At 45.0% G+C, this 13,156-nt stretch overlaps 1 protein-coding gene across 14 annotated transcripts in view; it reads right to left on the bottom strand.

The window, feature by feature from the left end:
* Positions 1-1,334: 1,334 nt before the first annotated feature.
* DCUN1D3 (defective in cullin neddylation 1 domain containing 3) overlaps positions 1,335-13,156 on the bottom strand; it is a 34,470-nt gene continuing 22,648 nt past the window's right edge. For 8 of the 14 annotated variants that reach the window (XM_042971722.1, XM_015538364.2, XM_042971719.1 and 5 more), the window contains 3 exons: positions 12,223-12,353; positions 3,865-4,400; positions 1,335-2,069 (listed from right to left, as the gene is read on the bottom strand). In XM_042971722.1, the coding sequence (XP_042827656.1) occupies positions 1,586-2,069; positions 3,865-4,295 (915 nt within the window). In that variant the 5' untranslated portion in view covers positions 4,296-4,400; positions 12,223-12,353 and the 3' untranslated portion in view covers positions 1,335-1,585. Of the gene's footprint in view, positions 2,070-3,864; positions 4,401-6,253; positions 6,299-12,222; positions 12,354-13,156 lie in introns of all 14 variants that reach the window. The other 6 variants (XM_042971723.1, XM_042971726.1, XM_042971728.1 and 3 more) reach the window with 2 other exon arrangements.

The following is a 13,156-nucleotide window of genomic DNA, read 5'->3' as shown; positions in this document are numbered from 1 at the left end:
AGTCTGGGGAACTGGCCCACCCTCGTATGAGGAAAGGGCTGAGAAAATTCATCTTCTCTTTAGTGAAAATGGTCCAAATTCAGATTCAAAAGCCTCCATTTATGACATTCCCTGGCACTCTTCTTATGCTTTATATATTGAAGGCAGCTCCCTCTTTTATGGCCAGTTTTAGCAGGCAAAGAAATAAAGGAATATAGATACATATATGTGTATATATATATATTTTATATAGGTAAAATATATACATATCTTATATATGTATATATACATATTTGGGGGTAGGGAAAAAGAGAGGAGGGTCATGTAAACCTAAACAGTTATCACATTACCCCAAATGAGCTTGACATTAACAAAGAAGGTAATAAATAACTCCTGGGGATTAAGTGACAACATGGGTGCAGCAAGAAGGGAAAGGGCACAAGTTTAACTATTAAATACACTTCTATATTTGTTTGGCAGAGTTCAGGCCAGTCCCAGGCTTCTGCACTTGCCAGACAAGTAAGCTGATGATAATCAAAAAAAATTAAAAAAAATAAAAAAAATAAAAAAAAAATTCAAGCAGAGCTCCATACCACAGTTTTCCTTCAAGTCAGTTGGCCGGCAGGCACAGTTTTCCGACCACCAGGAACAGAAACTTTGGCTCCAAGGCAAATGAAAAAAAAAAAAAAAAAAAAAAAAAAAAGTATTTTCACCTACAACATGAAAATACAGAATATTCATCAAAAAAAAAAAAAAAAAGAAAACTATCAAAGTCTACTTCCAGCAAAACTGAGGTAGCACTGCTTTCTCTGCATTCAATGCTTAAGTGGTTCTCAGTACAATGTGGTATAAAAAAACTGCTCACTTGACTGACAGGTGCAGCATGTTGATGGATAAATGCAACATGAAATGAAATAGGTCAAAGAAGGAATGAGCAAGAAGTGGAAAAAAGGGGTTCGGATAAAATAGCTTAAAAGGGGGTTGTCACCAGACTACAAATGCTCTTGGCTGGCCTTGGCTCTCCAAGAGCTTTAAATCGCCTGGGAATTAATGCAATATGGTTAACAGTTAACACTGCTATTCAATTCTGTGTAAATCTTTTAAAATAATTATTATAACCTAAATCCAACCATGTAAACAGCACTACACACAGTACAGACCTGCCCTGAAAAACAGAATATGCAAAACTGAGATCTGGCACTGTATCATCTTGTAATGTTAATTCAACCTAACCATCCCATTCCCCCCTCCCTGCTCTATACCCTCCCCCACAAAAAAAAAAAAAAAATCTAATTTGTGCAAGAAATGGCAGGCTTATTCTATCTGAAGGCTTCAAAAAAAAGATACACAACATGTAGCCAGGTTCAAATATTTTGGGGGAACCCCCCCAAAAAAAGAAATAACCAAAATAACCAAAAAGTGAAGAAAGTGCCTAAAACATGATACAGCATTTTAGAGCCCTTTCAGATACAAGGCAGAGAAAGGTGTAAAGTAGAAAATATCTGGATCTTCAGTAATTTCCAGAAAGGTCCAATCCCTCAGTTGGCTACAGAGCAGCAGGCAGATCCTTGCTGTGGCTGCTGCCGCTGCTCCTGGGATAGAGCCACTAAGTCTGCTCCTCGGGACACAAGCCCTCGGGCCCTGAGCTGAGTGCACCTCTCCCTTCCCCTTCTCTTTTCCTTCGCTCCATTTCCCACTCCACAAAGGTATCGAAGAGACTTGGCCAGGCCTCATCTTCACTGTAGTTGCTGAGGTCTGGGCCAATCACCTGAGTGAAGTTAAGGAACATGTTCCAAGTGTCCCGGGAGATGCCCTTGATCCCCGAGGGGTTCTCCGTTAGGAAGTTTAGCCATTGGTCCAATACTGGAGGATTGTTCTGGGTAAAGACTAGTTTCCACAGGGCAATGGCTATTTCCCGATGCAGTGACCGCTGCCCTTCTTCAGAGTCCAGGCCAAACTGAAATGTAAACCGGTAGAGATCCTTGAATTTATCCTCTTGTTTGGCTTCTGTTAAGAGGCTAGGGAACCGTGCACAGATCCCATCAATGCTGTCTGCACTTATTGCTTTGCAGCCATCAAAAAACTCCTTCCTGCAACAGGAAGGAAGGGGCACAATTAATAATTGTAAACACTATCATCTGCTGAGAGGCAATATAGCACAGTAATTAAGAGCATGGCTTTGAGTCTGGATGGCCTGGATTTGAATTCCAGCTCCTCCACTAATTAAATTAGTCCTATTTCTTCATCTGTCAAATGGTGAGATTACCACGTAACTTCTAGGGGTTTGGTAAGGACTAAACAAGTTAATACGTGTCAACTGCATCTAACAGTGCCTAGCACATGGTAGACAGCTAATAGTGGCTCATTCATTCACTTACTCATCTTTCCAAAGATGAAACTCAAGGCTCCTGCTCAATGCCCTATTTCCCATTTGGCAGTAGTAATTAAGCTGCAGACTCCCCTCCCAGACGGGAAGTCTTCCTGCTTTCCTTTTGATTCTCCATGGGTTGTTTGTTTTCCGAATATTTTTGGTGACTGCCAAGGGAGATTTTTGGAGTCAAAGATTCTGGATAAACCTAGGTAACTCTGCCACCAGAGGCCAAAGTTCTGTTATTAAAAAATGAAAACTGGGGCGCCTGGGTGGCTCAGTTGGTTAAGCGTCCGACTTCAGCTCAGGTCATGATCTTGTGGTTTGTGAGTTCGAGCCCCAAGTTGGGCTCTGGCAGCTCGGAGCCTGGAGCCTGCTTTGGATTCTGTGTCTCCTTCTATCTCTGCCCCTCCCCAACTTGTGCTGTCTCTTTCTATCAAAAATAAAATAAATGTAAAAAAAAAACAAAAAAAACAAAAAACTGTGGGGGTGCCTGGGTGGCTCAGTCGGTTAAGTGTCCAATGACCTGATCATGTCAGGTCATGATCTCATGGTTCATGGGTTGGAGTTCCATGTCGGGCTCTGGGCTGACAGCTCAGAGCCTAGTGCCTGCTTTGGATTCTGTGTGTGTGTGTGTGTGTGTGTGTGTGTGTGTGTGTGCGCGCGCGCACGCGCGCGCACCCCCCTCCCCTGCTCATGCACGCTCTCTCTCTCAAAAATAAACATTAAAAAAAAAAAACCACGAAAACTGAGTATGTATTTTTAATATCTATGTAGGGTTTTTAGGTTCCAACAAGGTTTCTCAGTAATCATCTTCTCAGAGATTGCTGTATCAGCTAAAAATATAAGGCATCTAAAGTCTGTCGGGTAATCTACCCAGGGGCTAGAAACTGGGAGGTGGAGGTGGGGGCGGGGGGGGTCTCAACGTCAATTCTTATTTATAACCCAGTGCTCTGGAAACCACACCTTGAGGTGACCCTGCCCCTCCGACCCCACAAACAACCTCTACAGGGATGCATGACCATGGAGATGTGCACAACTACTGCTTGGTCACAGGGGCCCGCTGTCCTTTTTGGTGCGCATGCTGGCTAAGGGACATGTATGCAAAGCTAGAAGGGGCAACTGGCTTCACGCAGTGACAGAGGCAGACACCAAAGGTGCTCCCCAAACTGGCACTCACAGCGCCTGGCACAGGAGAGGTGCATGGTAAGTATCGAGTGAGTGAGGAAGTGAGGGAAACAACAAGTGAAGGAGTGAAAGAAGAGATAAACGTCTGGGGCAGCAGTGGGGCTGGGCAGCAGAGCTCCACGTGGGTTATTCCTCGCTTAACTTTAGGCAAAGATGGTCGGTGCCGGTTATTCAGAGACTGAATTGCGTTAGAGAAATTGGTCAGAAAAAGACAGGCTTACCCAAAACCCTAAGAAGCCAACCCAGTTCTACCCCAGCTGGGCACCACTGCCCAGTAGTACATTCTCCCTCCTCTGCTCACCTGGTGACATTAAGTATTTGTGACTAACCTGGTGAATTTGCACATGGTAGCAGCCTGGAACTTCCAAGCCAAGAGCAGCACTCGAAATTCCGTGGGGTCAACACATAAGTCATTGCAAAAGCGCTCCATGCCTTCCTCCAAAATTGCATCCTCCCGCTCGTCCTTATAACGCCTGAACAGTTCTTCCAACCTCTGCAGGGAAGACTCCTCGGCATTGGACTTGGGCTCCCTCCCAGCATCTCCAGAGGACGTTGGCAGCTGGCAGGGTTCGGTGACAGCCTCTGCCTTCTTGGTCCCATTGACAAGGATATCCCCACATGGCTTGCCACAGGCTGGTGGCTGTTCCTCGCGGTGGCCTGCACTCCGCCTGCTGTGTGACTTGCTGCTGGGGTCACGGTCTCCATTCTTGCTGCCCAGGGTTGATGAGGGATTCTTGCACTTGGTGACGCACTGGCCCATGGTGCTGGTGGCCTGGCCTCTAGAGTGGCCCCCTCTGGATCAGATGCCCTCGCTGCCACTGGCCCATGTGCCTCAACATGCCATCAGCCAGAGGAGCTAGCCAACCTAGAAGAAAATCAGAGAACAGTTACCACTGGATAAGGAGACAGGAGTACAGGGACTGCGCCCCGGAGCCCCACTCTCTTTCACTGAGCCAACCATGAGAGACCCAGAGTTCATCACCACCTCCCCATAAGCTCTGTACCTTCACACTGGAAATGCAGGGCTGGGCACATATGGAGAATCAATAAGGAAAATTCCTAAAATTCTTAAGGTAACATAGGTTACAAAGAGGTTGATTCATGTGCAGAACACATCAGGGAAGACTGCAGTTTTGCCAGAAATATTCCAGAGGAAATCTGTCTTGCCAACTTGCCATCACATAAGAAAGTTGTTTGGTCCTGGATTAAGCCAGAAGGTGCAAATAAAAAGTTCATCTCCTAGTTTCTAATGTCAAAATCCTCAGATTTTCTTTTTAAGTAGGATGAGTAGGGAGAAAGGGTAGCCACATTTAAGAGTTTCATAATGGCCTGAAGATGAGGTAAAGGATTTGTGGAGTCAAGACTACAGTGTCCTAGCCAAATAGCTAAGTAAAATCTGTCTCTGATCTCTTCAAATTCCTCTCTGGGACTCTCTCACACAGTAAGTGAAATGCCCTTTCTCCACCCTTCCTCTGCCCACCCACAGGAGCCAAACATCAAGCCTGTACTCCATGCCAAGGTTCCTGGTCTTTCAGTTTCTCTCTCTCCCCACTCAGGTCCTCCTCAAGGCTGTATGTAGAGTGCAAGCCAAGTCCACACTAAAATGGAAGGTCCTAGAAGACCTGCAAGCTCAGTCCTCCAAGAGGAGGTCTCCACCTTAAAAGACATGCTGATTTACCTCAATATAATCTCTAAATAGTAGGGTAATTGCTAGCTAAAAAACAAGAGTGTGCGCTGATACAAACTCCTCATGGTGGTTTATTACTTACGTTATTTAAAAGTGTGTTTTGTGTGTTTTTAAAAAATTGTTAGAAATTTCCTGGCCAGGGGTGAGGTGATTTCTCTGCAAACTGTGTCTTAACTAGTCCACAAGAAGATCCAGCCACAACTTAGTATCTGTAAAATACTACCACCTGCCATAGTAATTGCGGCCACCAAAGTTACAATGTTAACAGAACTTCAGACCAGGAGCCAGAAGTAGAGTAGGCAAAGTGGACCAAAATCCATGTCAGTCCCATGCCTGCTCCGCTCTAGGAAGCGTTCATGGACCTTTATGATCCAAATTCAAAGCTCTTAGGAGACAGGCAGTGGGGCAGAAGGGTGCTTTTCATGGAAGGTTGGAGCTTAAACTTTACCTAAAGAACTTTCCTCTCCTCCAAATAGTGCCTAGATACATTTGGGGCTATCTTCATAAGGAATTCTACAGGTAAATTCTGGATGTACAAGTTTAAAATGACCACCAGGATCACTCTTATAGTTATCGGAGACTCAACTGTATCAGGGTGTGTCCTATTCTCCACCCTCAAAGAGAATAAATTGACAGAAAGACGTGCCCATACGTGCCCTCAAAAGACTTGCAGTTCCACTTAGGCTTCAAAAAAAACACTGAAAGGCTGAAGGGTTTTGGTGTGGGGAAAGATCCAATTAAGTTTCCTTAAGTCTTTCTGTGCCTTAATAGTACAGCAAATAAGCCATAAGAACAAGCTATTTAAAATTTTAAAAGGCAAGGGGTTAATTCTTGGAAGACCAGCATGCAAGGAAAGCAACTGTTGGAGCCGAATTATCTCAAAACAAGCAGGACTATACCATGTGGAGGGTCTGGTTTCCAGATTGGTGTTTCTAAAGACTACAGTGCTAAAAGAAACAAAAGGCCCAAACTCATACAAACCCCACATGCTCACAGACTGGCAGCTCTAATTCCCAGGCATGCTGACTCACCAGGGTTTGCTGCTCAGCTCCTGCTGCAGAGGGAGGCCCGGGTACCTGGCAGAGTAAGAGGATTTCCTGGCCTCTGTCTGACCCACCTACCCCAGGCCACTCACCCTCATCCCCACCCCCACGGGACAGATGCTTCCTTGTACCAGCTTCCTCCAAATCCTGGCGCCTAGGCCTTCAGGTAAGGACAGAACAGATGGGCCTCCCAAAGAGGCCCTAATCCCATTTACCCAAACGGCCCTCCACATAAGAGCATCTTTGATGACCTGACACAGCAGAACCTGAAGGCTTTTAACATGCCCAGCAGATAAGGAGGGGAAAATCAATGTAAACAGATGATCCATCAGCAAGTGCCAGAAGGTCAGATCTCTTTCTTCCATTCTGGTCCCCTTCTGTGAGATGCCCCCATTCCACAGGAGTGTAGAGGCAACTGATGACCTCAAGCAAGAGCACAATGTTTTCAGATCTGATGGGGAGTCCAGCCCCGATTATTCAATGGTCCCCCTTCTTTTGCATCTACCTCTTTCCTTGGGAAAACACTTATGCTCTCAGAGCTTTCTCGAGGCTGAGTCTCACAAGCCCTATGTCCCAGGCTGGCAGCACTTCAGATGTTTTAAAGTCATAAGTCTCCCTGGACTTGCTAGCTGTTGGCTAATAGCTAATAATAGCAGCTGTCAATTATTGAACACTTGATAGCATGCCTGGCACTACACTAAGCACTTTATGGACATTAAAACTCGTATATGCTCACCACAACCCCACTGAAAGATGGGGACACTGAGGCACAAGGTAAATCATTCAACATCACATAAAGAGGACCTAGTATGTCTGGCTCGAGAAACATAGCCTTTACCACTAGGCTGGGCGGCTGAGTCCACCTACATGAGAGCACCCGGGAAAGCCCACCAATGGATGGGTCCTGAGCTCTGAAGTCACCACACTGATCTCAGAAGAGTAAGTTCTACCATCAGCCACTGGAAAGAGAATGACAAACTGTCCCTGCCCAGTGCTCAAGAAGGGTGTCCTACCCACTGCCCTCTCCCAGTGAGCCCTGCCACTGTGATCCAGGCAGTCAAGATTCCTTGGGCTCAGCCTCACCAGAGATGCCCTAAAGCAGTGATGTTTCAGTCCATCGACATGGTTCAAAGCTCCAGGTTTGAAATCAAAGGCCAACTCTGCCAGTTATTATTGCTGATCCTGATTGAAACCTTTATTTCCTCAACCGGCAGAATAGTATCTGCCTCACAGAGCTGTTGTTAAGGATTCAGTCAGGTAATACAGATAAAGAGTACCTGCCACACAGTGCCCCACTCCCCAGAAAGAAATGATAGGACAGCTATCAGTCATTATTATTAACAGCAAAGTAATATCTGGTTACCTGACGAAAACCGCAGCTTGTCCCATCAGAACAATGGGTGCCAGGCTTCAGCTTTTCCAGATCCAGCCAGGATGCCTACCCCTGCCTTGAGTCACATGTTTGGGTCTTGCTCAAGAATAGTCTCTTGAGAGGCACATGTGTGGCTCAGTCGGTCAGGTTAAACAGCAACTCTTGATTTCGACTCAGGTCATGATCTCACAGTTCAGGAGTATGAGACCTGCAGTGGGCTCTGTGCTGACAGTGACGAGCCTGCTTGGGATTCTCTCTCTCCCTTCTCTGGCCCTCTCCCGCTCGTGTTCTCTTGCTCTCTCAAAATAAATAAATAAACTTAAAAAAAAAATTCTCTTAAACCACAGCACTGACCCTGCTCAAATGTACCACTGCCCAGAAACACCTGGAGGGTTGAGTTCTCCACAGGATAAGACTGCCTTGTGATTGACGCTGAATAAAATCAAGCTAGGTATCTGCTGTGCTCTACGGACACCACGAATCCAATGGTTACCCCCGACCCTAACGTGGGGCAAGCTTCCAGCCAGTTCCAGATTTCTTCCCCTTTCTACTTAGTCCCAGATCTGTAGGTTTAAAAAAGACAGGATTTCTGGCTTACTATTTATACTAATTTAATGGAACTGCCTTTCCAGCTGGTCATCCCAGCCACCTCTGAAGTAGGCAGCCTCAGCACAATCTGGGCACCCTCAGAGGCAAATTTGATCAGCAACAAAGCACCACTGTGTATTTAGTAGGATATTACAATAGCTATAAATGTAGCTCTGTGAAATGATTATCCCCATTTCATAGGAAAAGAAATGAAGGCATACCAAGGTCAAGGAGCTATTCCAGGAAGGGAAAAACAGGAGCAGAGTAACGAAGAGGATGAGCTCTTGGAGCAGACAAACCTGGATGTGAATTACAGTGATGGCACCAACTGTGACTGTCAGCATTAACTTTGAAATGGGGCAGCTGTACCCCAAGTTAGAGTAAATGAGATAATCCATAGATGTTCTGCCCACACAAAGTATTCAGTACATGTTAACCTTTATCGTAACTGCTGCTGTTATTGCAAAGACAGTGACAGAATCAAGCCTCCCTGCTCCTAGAACAGTGCTCCTTTCAGTGGCCAGTGCAGCTCTTATGGGGGTGGGGGCAGCTCAGGTAAGCAGGACTCCCCAGGTACCCACAGCAGCTACCTGTTCTTGCAGGGATTCTGCTCTCCTGCTTTAGCTAAGAGGCATTAATGAGTTGAACAGAGCCAGGGACGAGGAGGGGCACGGAGAAAGCAAAGGCAGGAAGAAAAATGAAGAAAAAACAAACACACATACACGCACACCCGAAACCTACTTCTAGCACAATTATAATTTGGGGGTTTACCTGAAAGATTGATGCCAGTTATCTCTCAGCTCAGTTTATGCTGGACCACAATCAGCCTCCAGCTTTTCTCCTTCAATCTCGGCTCCAAATGATTCTGTCACCCTCCCTCTCTGCACATCAGCCCTAGTCTCCCCTCCCCCCTCCACAGTACCAGCCCTGGCTGCTGTTCATAGGGATGGACTTGGCTGCCTGCCTGGCCCCATGCCTGGAGCTGGCACTGCTGGCCAGGGGCGATCCCAGAGGCTGTGGTCCCTGTGGATGCTCTGGCTCCAAAGAGGGATCAGGAGCTGATCTATCCTGTAGGCAGTTTCGTGAAGTGAGATCAGGTAAGTCCCTGGGTCAGGTAAGTCCCTGGGTCTTCTCAGGTTTACTATCTACCTGTTATGGAAGATAATGACCATGACGGGCTAAACCACACAAGGACACAGGGTGACTGGAGACAGGAAAAGGAGAGAGGTGTGTGAACTAGTGTTACGGAAAGAAAGGTGGAGGGCTGACTAAGGGGAAGTGATGTGTGTTATGTGCACAGGGCTGCACGCTTCCTATGTATCATCCGCCTTTGACCTCACAGACACCTAGAGCTTGTCAGAGTTTTTACAGATGAGCAAACCGAGGTTTCTTAACTACTAAGCAGGGGAACTAGGAAATAAAACCAGCCTGTCAGACTCCAAAGTTCACCCTGTGGGAAAGTTTCAGAGAAGCGGGTCTTGTTTGGTCTTTAAATGACTAGAAACACCACATGGAAAGGAAAGAGTCAAGAGTCAAAGGGTCAATCTGGTTGGCCCATGTGGAAAGGAGATTTAAAACATTTAGTAATAGTGGTATCTTTTAAATTACACATATGTACTGAGGGGATTCACATTAACTGTCACATTTAACCCACTACAAACCATATGAGGAAGATACTATAATTCTTTTTACAGAGAAGAGAACTCAAGAGTTTAAGGGATTTGGCCTCCAGTCCCAGAGCCAGTCTACAAAGGAAAAGGGATTCAAATCCAGGCAGTCTGACTTCTACACTCTCCATTCTTCATCACTGGCCTCACTACTATTCTCTGCTATGACGTGTCCCAAAGACACACCTTTCTCCCATGGAGATGGGTAGGTACATTAGCAACACCTAAGTGTACCAGAGATACAGAGTAAACTCCCAGGAAGCCTTGGTTCTGGTCTGGTATCTCTAAGCAGTGTGAGACATTGAACAAGTCACTTAACCTCGCTGAGTCTGTGTGATCCCAACATTAAAATGAGGAGTTTAGACTAGTCCTTCCAAGTTTAATGTTCTGGGACCACCTTCACTTTTTGGCATGCAAAGAGGCTAACGATCAAAATTTGCAAGACTGCTTAGTAAACAGTTCTCTCTTGCCCAAGCCTATCAGACCCAAGAGAAAATAAGACAAGAAGTCGTAAAGGAGGAGAGAGAAAGCGGGGGCTACTCCAGTCTGAGTAAGGGGTGAAAGATTATACTATTTTTGCAGGTCTGCCTCTCTGTAGTCATCTTAGTTTGATCTCTTCAGGGTCAGCAATAGGCCCTGGCATATGGAAAACAGACCAGAGCGAGCTGGCTCATTGCTGCAGCTGGTTGGGTCAGGAAGGCTCACTCAGAGGAATGCTGCGTTGGCTGCTAATGGGGAGCCTGTCACCCAAGGAACAACCTTGTGAAATGAGGAGCTAAAACACAGGAGGCAAATGCTGGCACCAAAAATCAGTGTCAACAAGGCACTTGCAATCTACTTTGAGACTTCCTGGAGAGAAGGGACCAGTCTGATTTAACCATCCCATTCTGTTCCCATCTAGTGTCTATTCAGAAGCAAGAAACCACTGACAAATGCTGGTATTTCTATATAGTGACAATGAGAAACCCCTTTCCAACTTTCATCAGTCTGTGGAGCCAGCTGGGTGCATGTTTTTATGTCTTACTATATATGCCAGACACCCAAGGGCCAGAGAACATGATTTCCTCAGACAGCTTTTCTCCAACTGCCAGGGGCTAATGCGCTACACTTGCAGAAACCATCCCCCCCCTTGGGAGTCTCAAAGGAAGCCCACAAGAGCCTCTTGATCCCACCTGGCAGCTACAGATGCTGAATGACCTGAGAAAAAGATAGGAAATGGGTGGTGGCCATTTGTAAACTACTTCCTAGAAAGTAAACTTGCAAAAATAACAAGGAGATTAAGAGTGAAGGAGTACTTTAAATGCAGAGTCGCCTGCTGTCACTTGGAACTTGGGCCTTACAAGATCACCTTTGGAGATTAGGTCTTACCCAGAGCTACTTGGGAGGGAAAGCTGTTCCCTCTGCCAAAGCAAACGAGACCCGTCTGCTGCTATTTTCATGCTTTTAAAAGACTTTTTGTCCTAAAATGTACTACAGCAGCAAGCTAAGACAGCACTTCCAGTTAGGGTTGGATAGGAACACATGACTTTCTACATCAACAAATCTCAAAAGCGCAAATGAAAAGAAAAGGGCTTAAAGAAGGCGTTGGGGGAGGGGAGGGGACTTAAAAAAAAAATAAACCAACTGGTTATATTTCTATAAAATAATCTTAGGTCACATGACTAAGACCAGCCAGCTTTCCACAGAGTAATTTTCTTTTCTTTTTAAAGTGTTATTACTGTTCCTTACCTTGCATACTTCAAATATACTAGAGTAAGAATATATATCCAACTAAGGCCAGAGGACCGAGGCCAGTATGGGCTGGCTAGAACAAATACCACTTGCCAAATGCAACCAAGCCAACACACGCATGTACTATAAAGTTTCCAAATACCAAATAATGAAGCATTTTTGGTCTCTGAGCTCCAGTAATGAGCTACATGTTTAATCCCATATGACTCAAAATAACCAAAAAAGGGCCATATCATTTTACTGACCCACACTTGGAATCTTTTTGCTGTCACTATTGATCAGGACAGACTACCCACTTATGTGCAAAGCAGGCATCATTAAGGGGCACCAGATTTCTAGGTTGACTACTCTGTTTCTGTACAAACTTTTTCAATTTCCTTCCTGGTCTAAGACCTGAGGGCTGTGTTGGATCTGTGCTCTGTGGCACTGTAATAAAAATGGCATGCCTGTTTGCACTCTTCATCTCTGGCTCTACACTGCTTGTTTTCTTTCTTAGGATGCAGCAGCCTCATTAGGCCCTGCTGAAGGTAAACCAGTGATTAGGCACTAATTCCCGGCTTCCAGTTAGCATATGGATACCAGCCACCCTAGAGGCTTACCTGATTGTGGTTGATTAGTCCTCAAACACCCAATTACCACATCACCTGTGCACTTTTCAGTCTCCTTCTGAGGAATTCAGTAGTCACAAATTGAAAATTAGTTAACTAGAGATCAGCTTTGTTTTTTGCCCCTAAGTAAAAGAAAGGCAAGAAAGGAAACTGAAATGAGTCAACAGATGAGGAAGGAACCCAATATAAAGATGATAAATGACTGCATCCAAACGTCTAAAGGGGCACCAGAAGTACCACAAATGTATAGATGTGGTTTCTAGAGCCACATTTCCTCTAAGAATGCCTCAGGTTCATCATGTGGTAACTAATCAATCTCTTAAATGTCTGCTAATTCTTTAAAAAAAAAAAATCCAAATCCATTAAGGCCACATTTATCAGTTTTTTTCCTAGAGGCCCATGATGGAAGCTGACTGCTAATGCACAGCAGACGGGAAGAAGCAGAAGGAGAGAAGAGCTGTATAATAAAAGAATATCTGTTTTCAACCACATCAGTAAACTGGTCAGAGAAGTGAGGCCACTAAGGCTTTCTATCCTGCTGCCAAATTCAAAAATATTACATAGTTAGTCTGTAAAGTTTAGAAAATAGAAGCATAAAGATAAAAAAAAAAAAGTCCCCTAGTATCCCACTACTTACAATTAATATCTGAGTATGTCTTTTCAGTCTTTTACATGAGCACATATGGATGGCACAAGTAAAATACATGCATGTCCATATTATGCACATGGACTTTCAAACAAATGTGGGGTCATACCGTACATTCTATTTTGTAATCGTTTCCGTTGAACATTTTTTCATATAAATCTTGTGCTCTCATCCAACGCTTTTAAAGAGCAGCAATTCAATGGTAGTACTGGTATCACCACTAACACACTAGTTACGTTATGTAACCCAGAGACTATTTATAGCCTACTATTCATTCTG

This window comes from Panthera tigris, chromosome E3 (assembly GCF_018350195.1).
Source record: "Panthera tigris isolate Pti1 chromosome E3, P.tigris_Pti1_mat1.1, whole genome shotgun sequence".
Classification (NCBI taxonomy): domain Eukaryota; kingdom Metazoa; phylum Chordata; class Mammalia; order Carnivora; family Felidae; genus Panthera; species Panthera tigris.
Note: the sequence above shows the minus strand (reverse complement) of the source record. Positions and strands in the feature narration are given on the sequence as shown.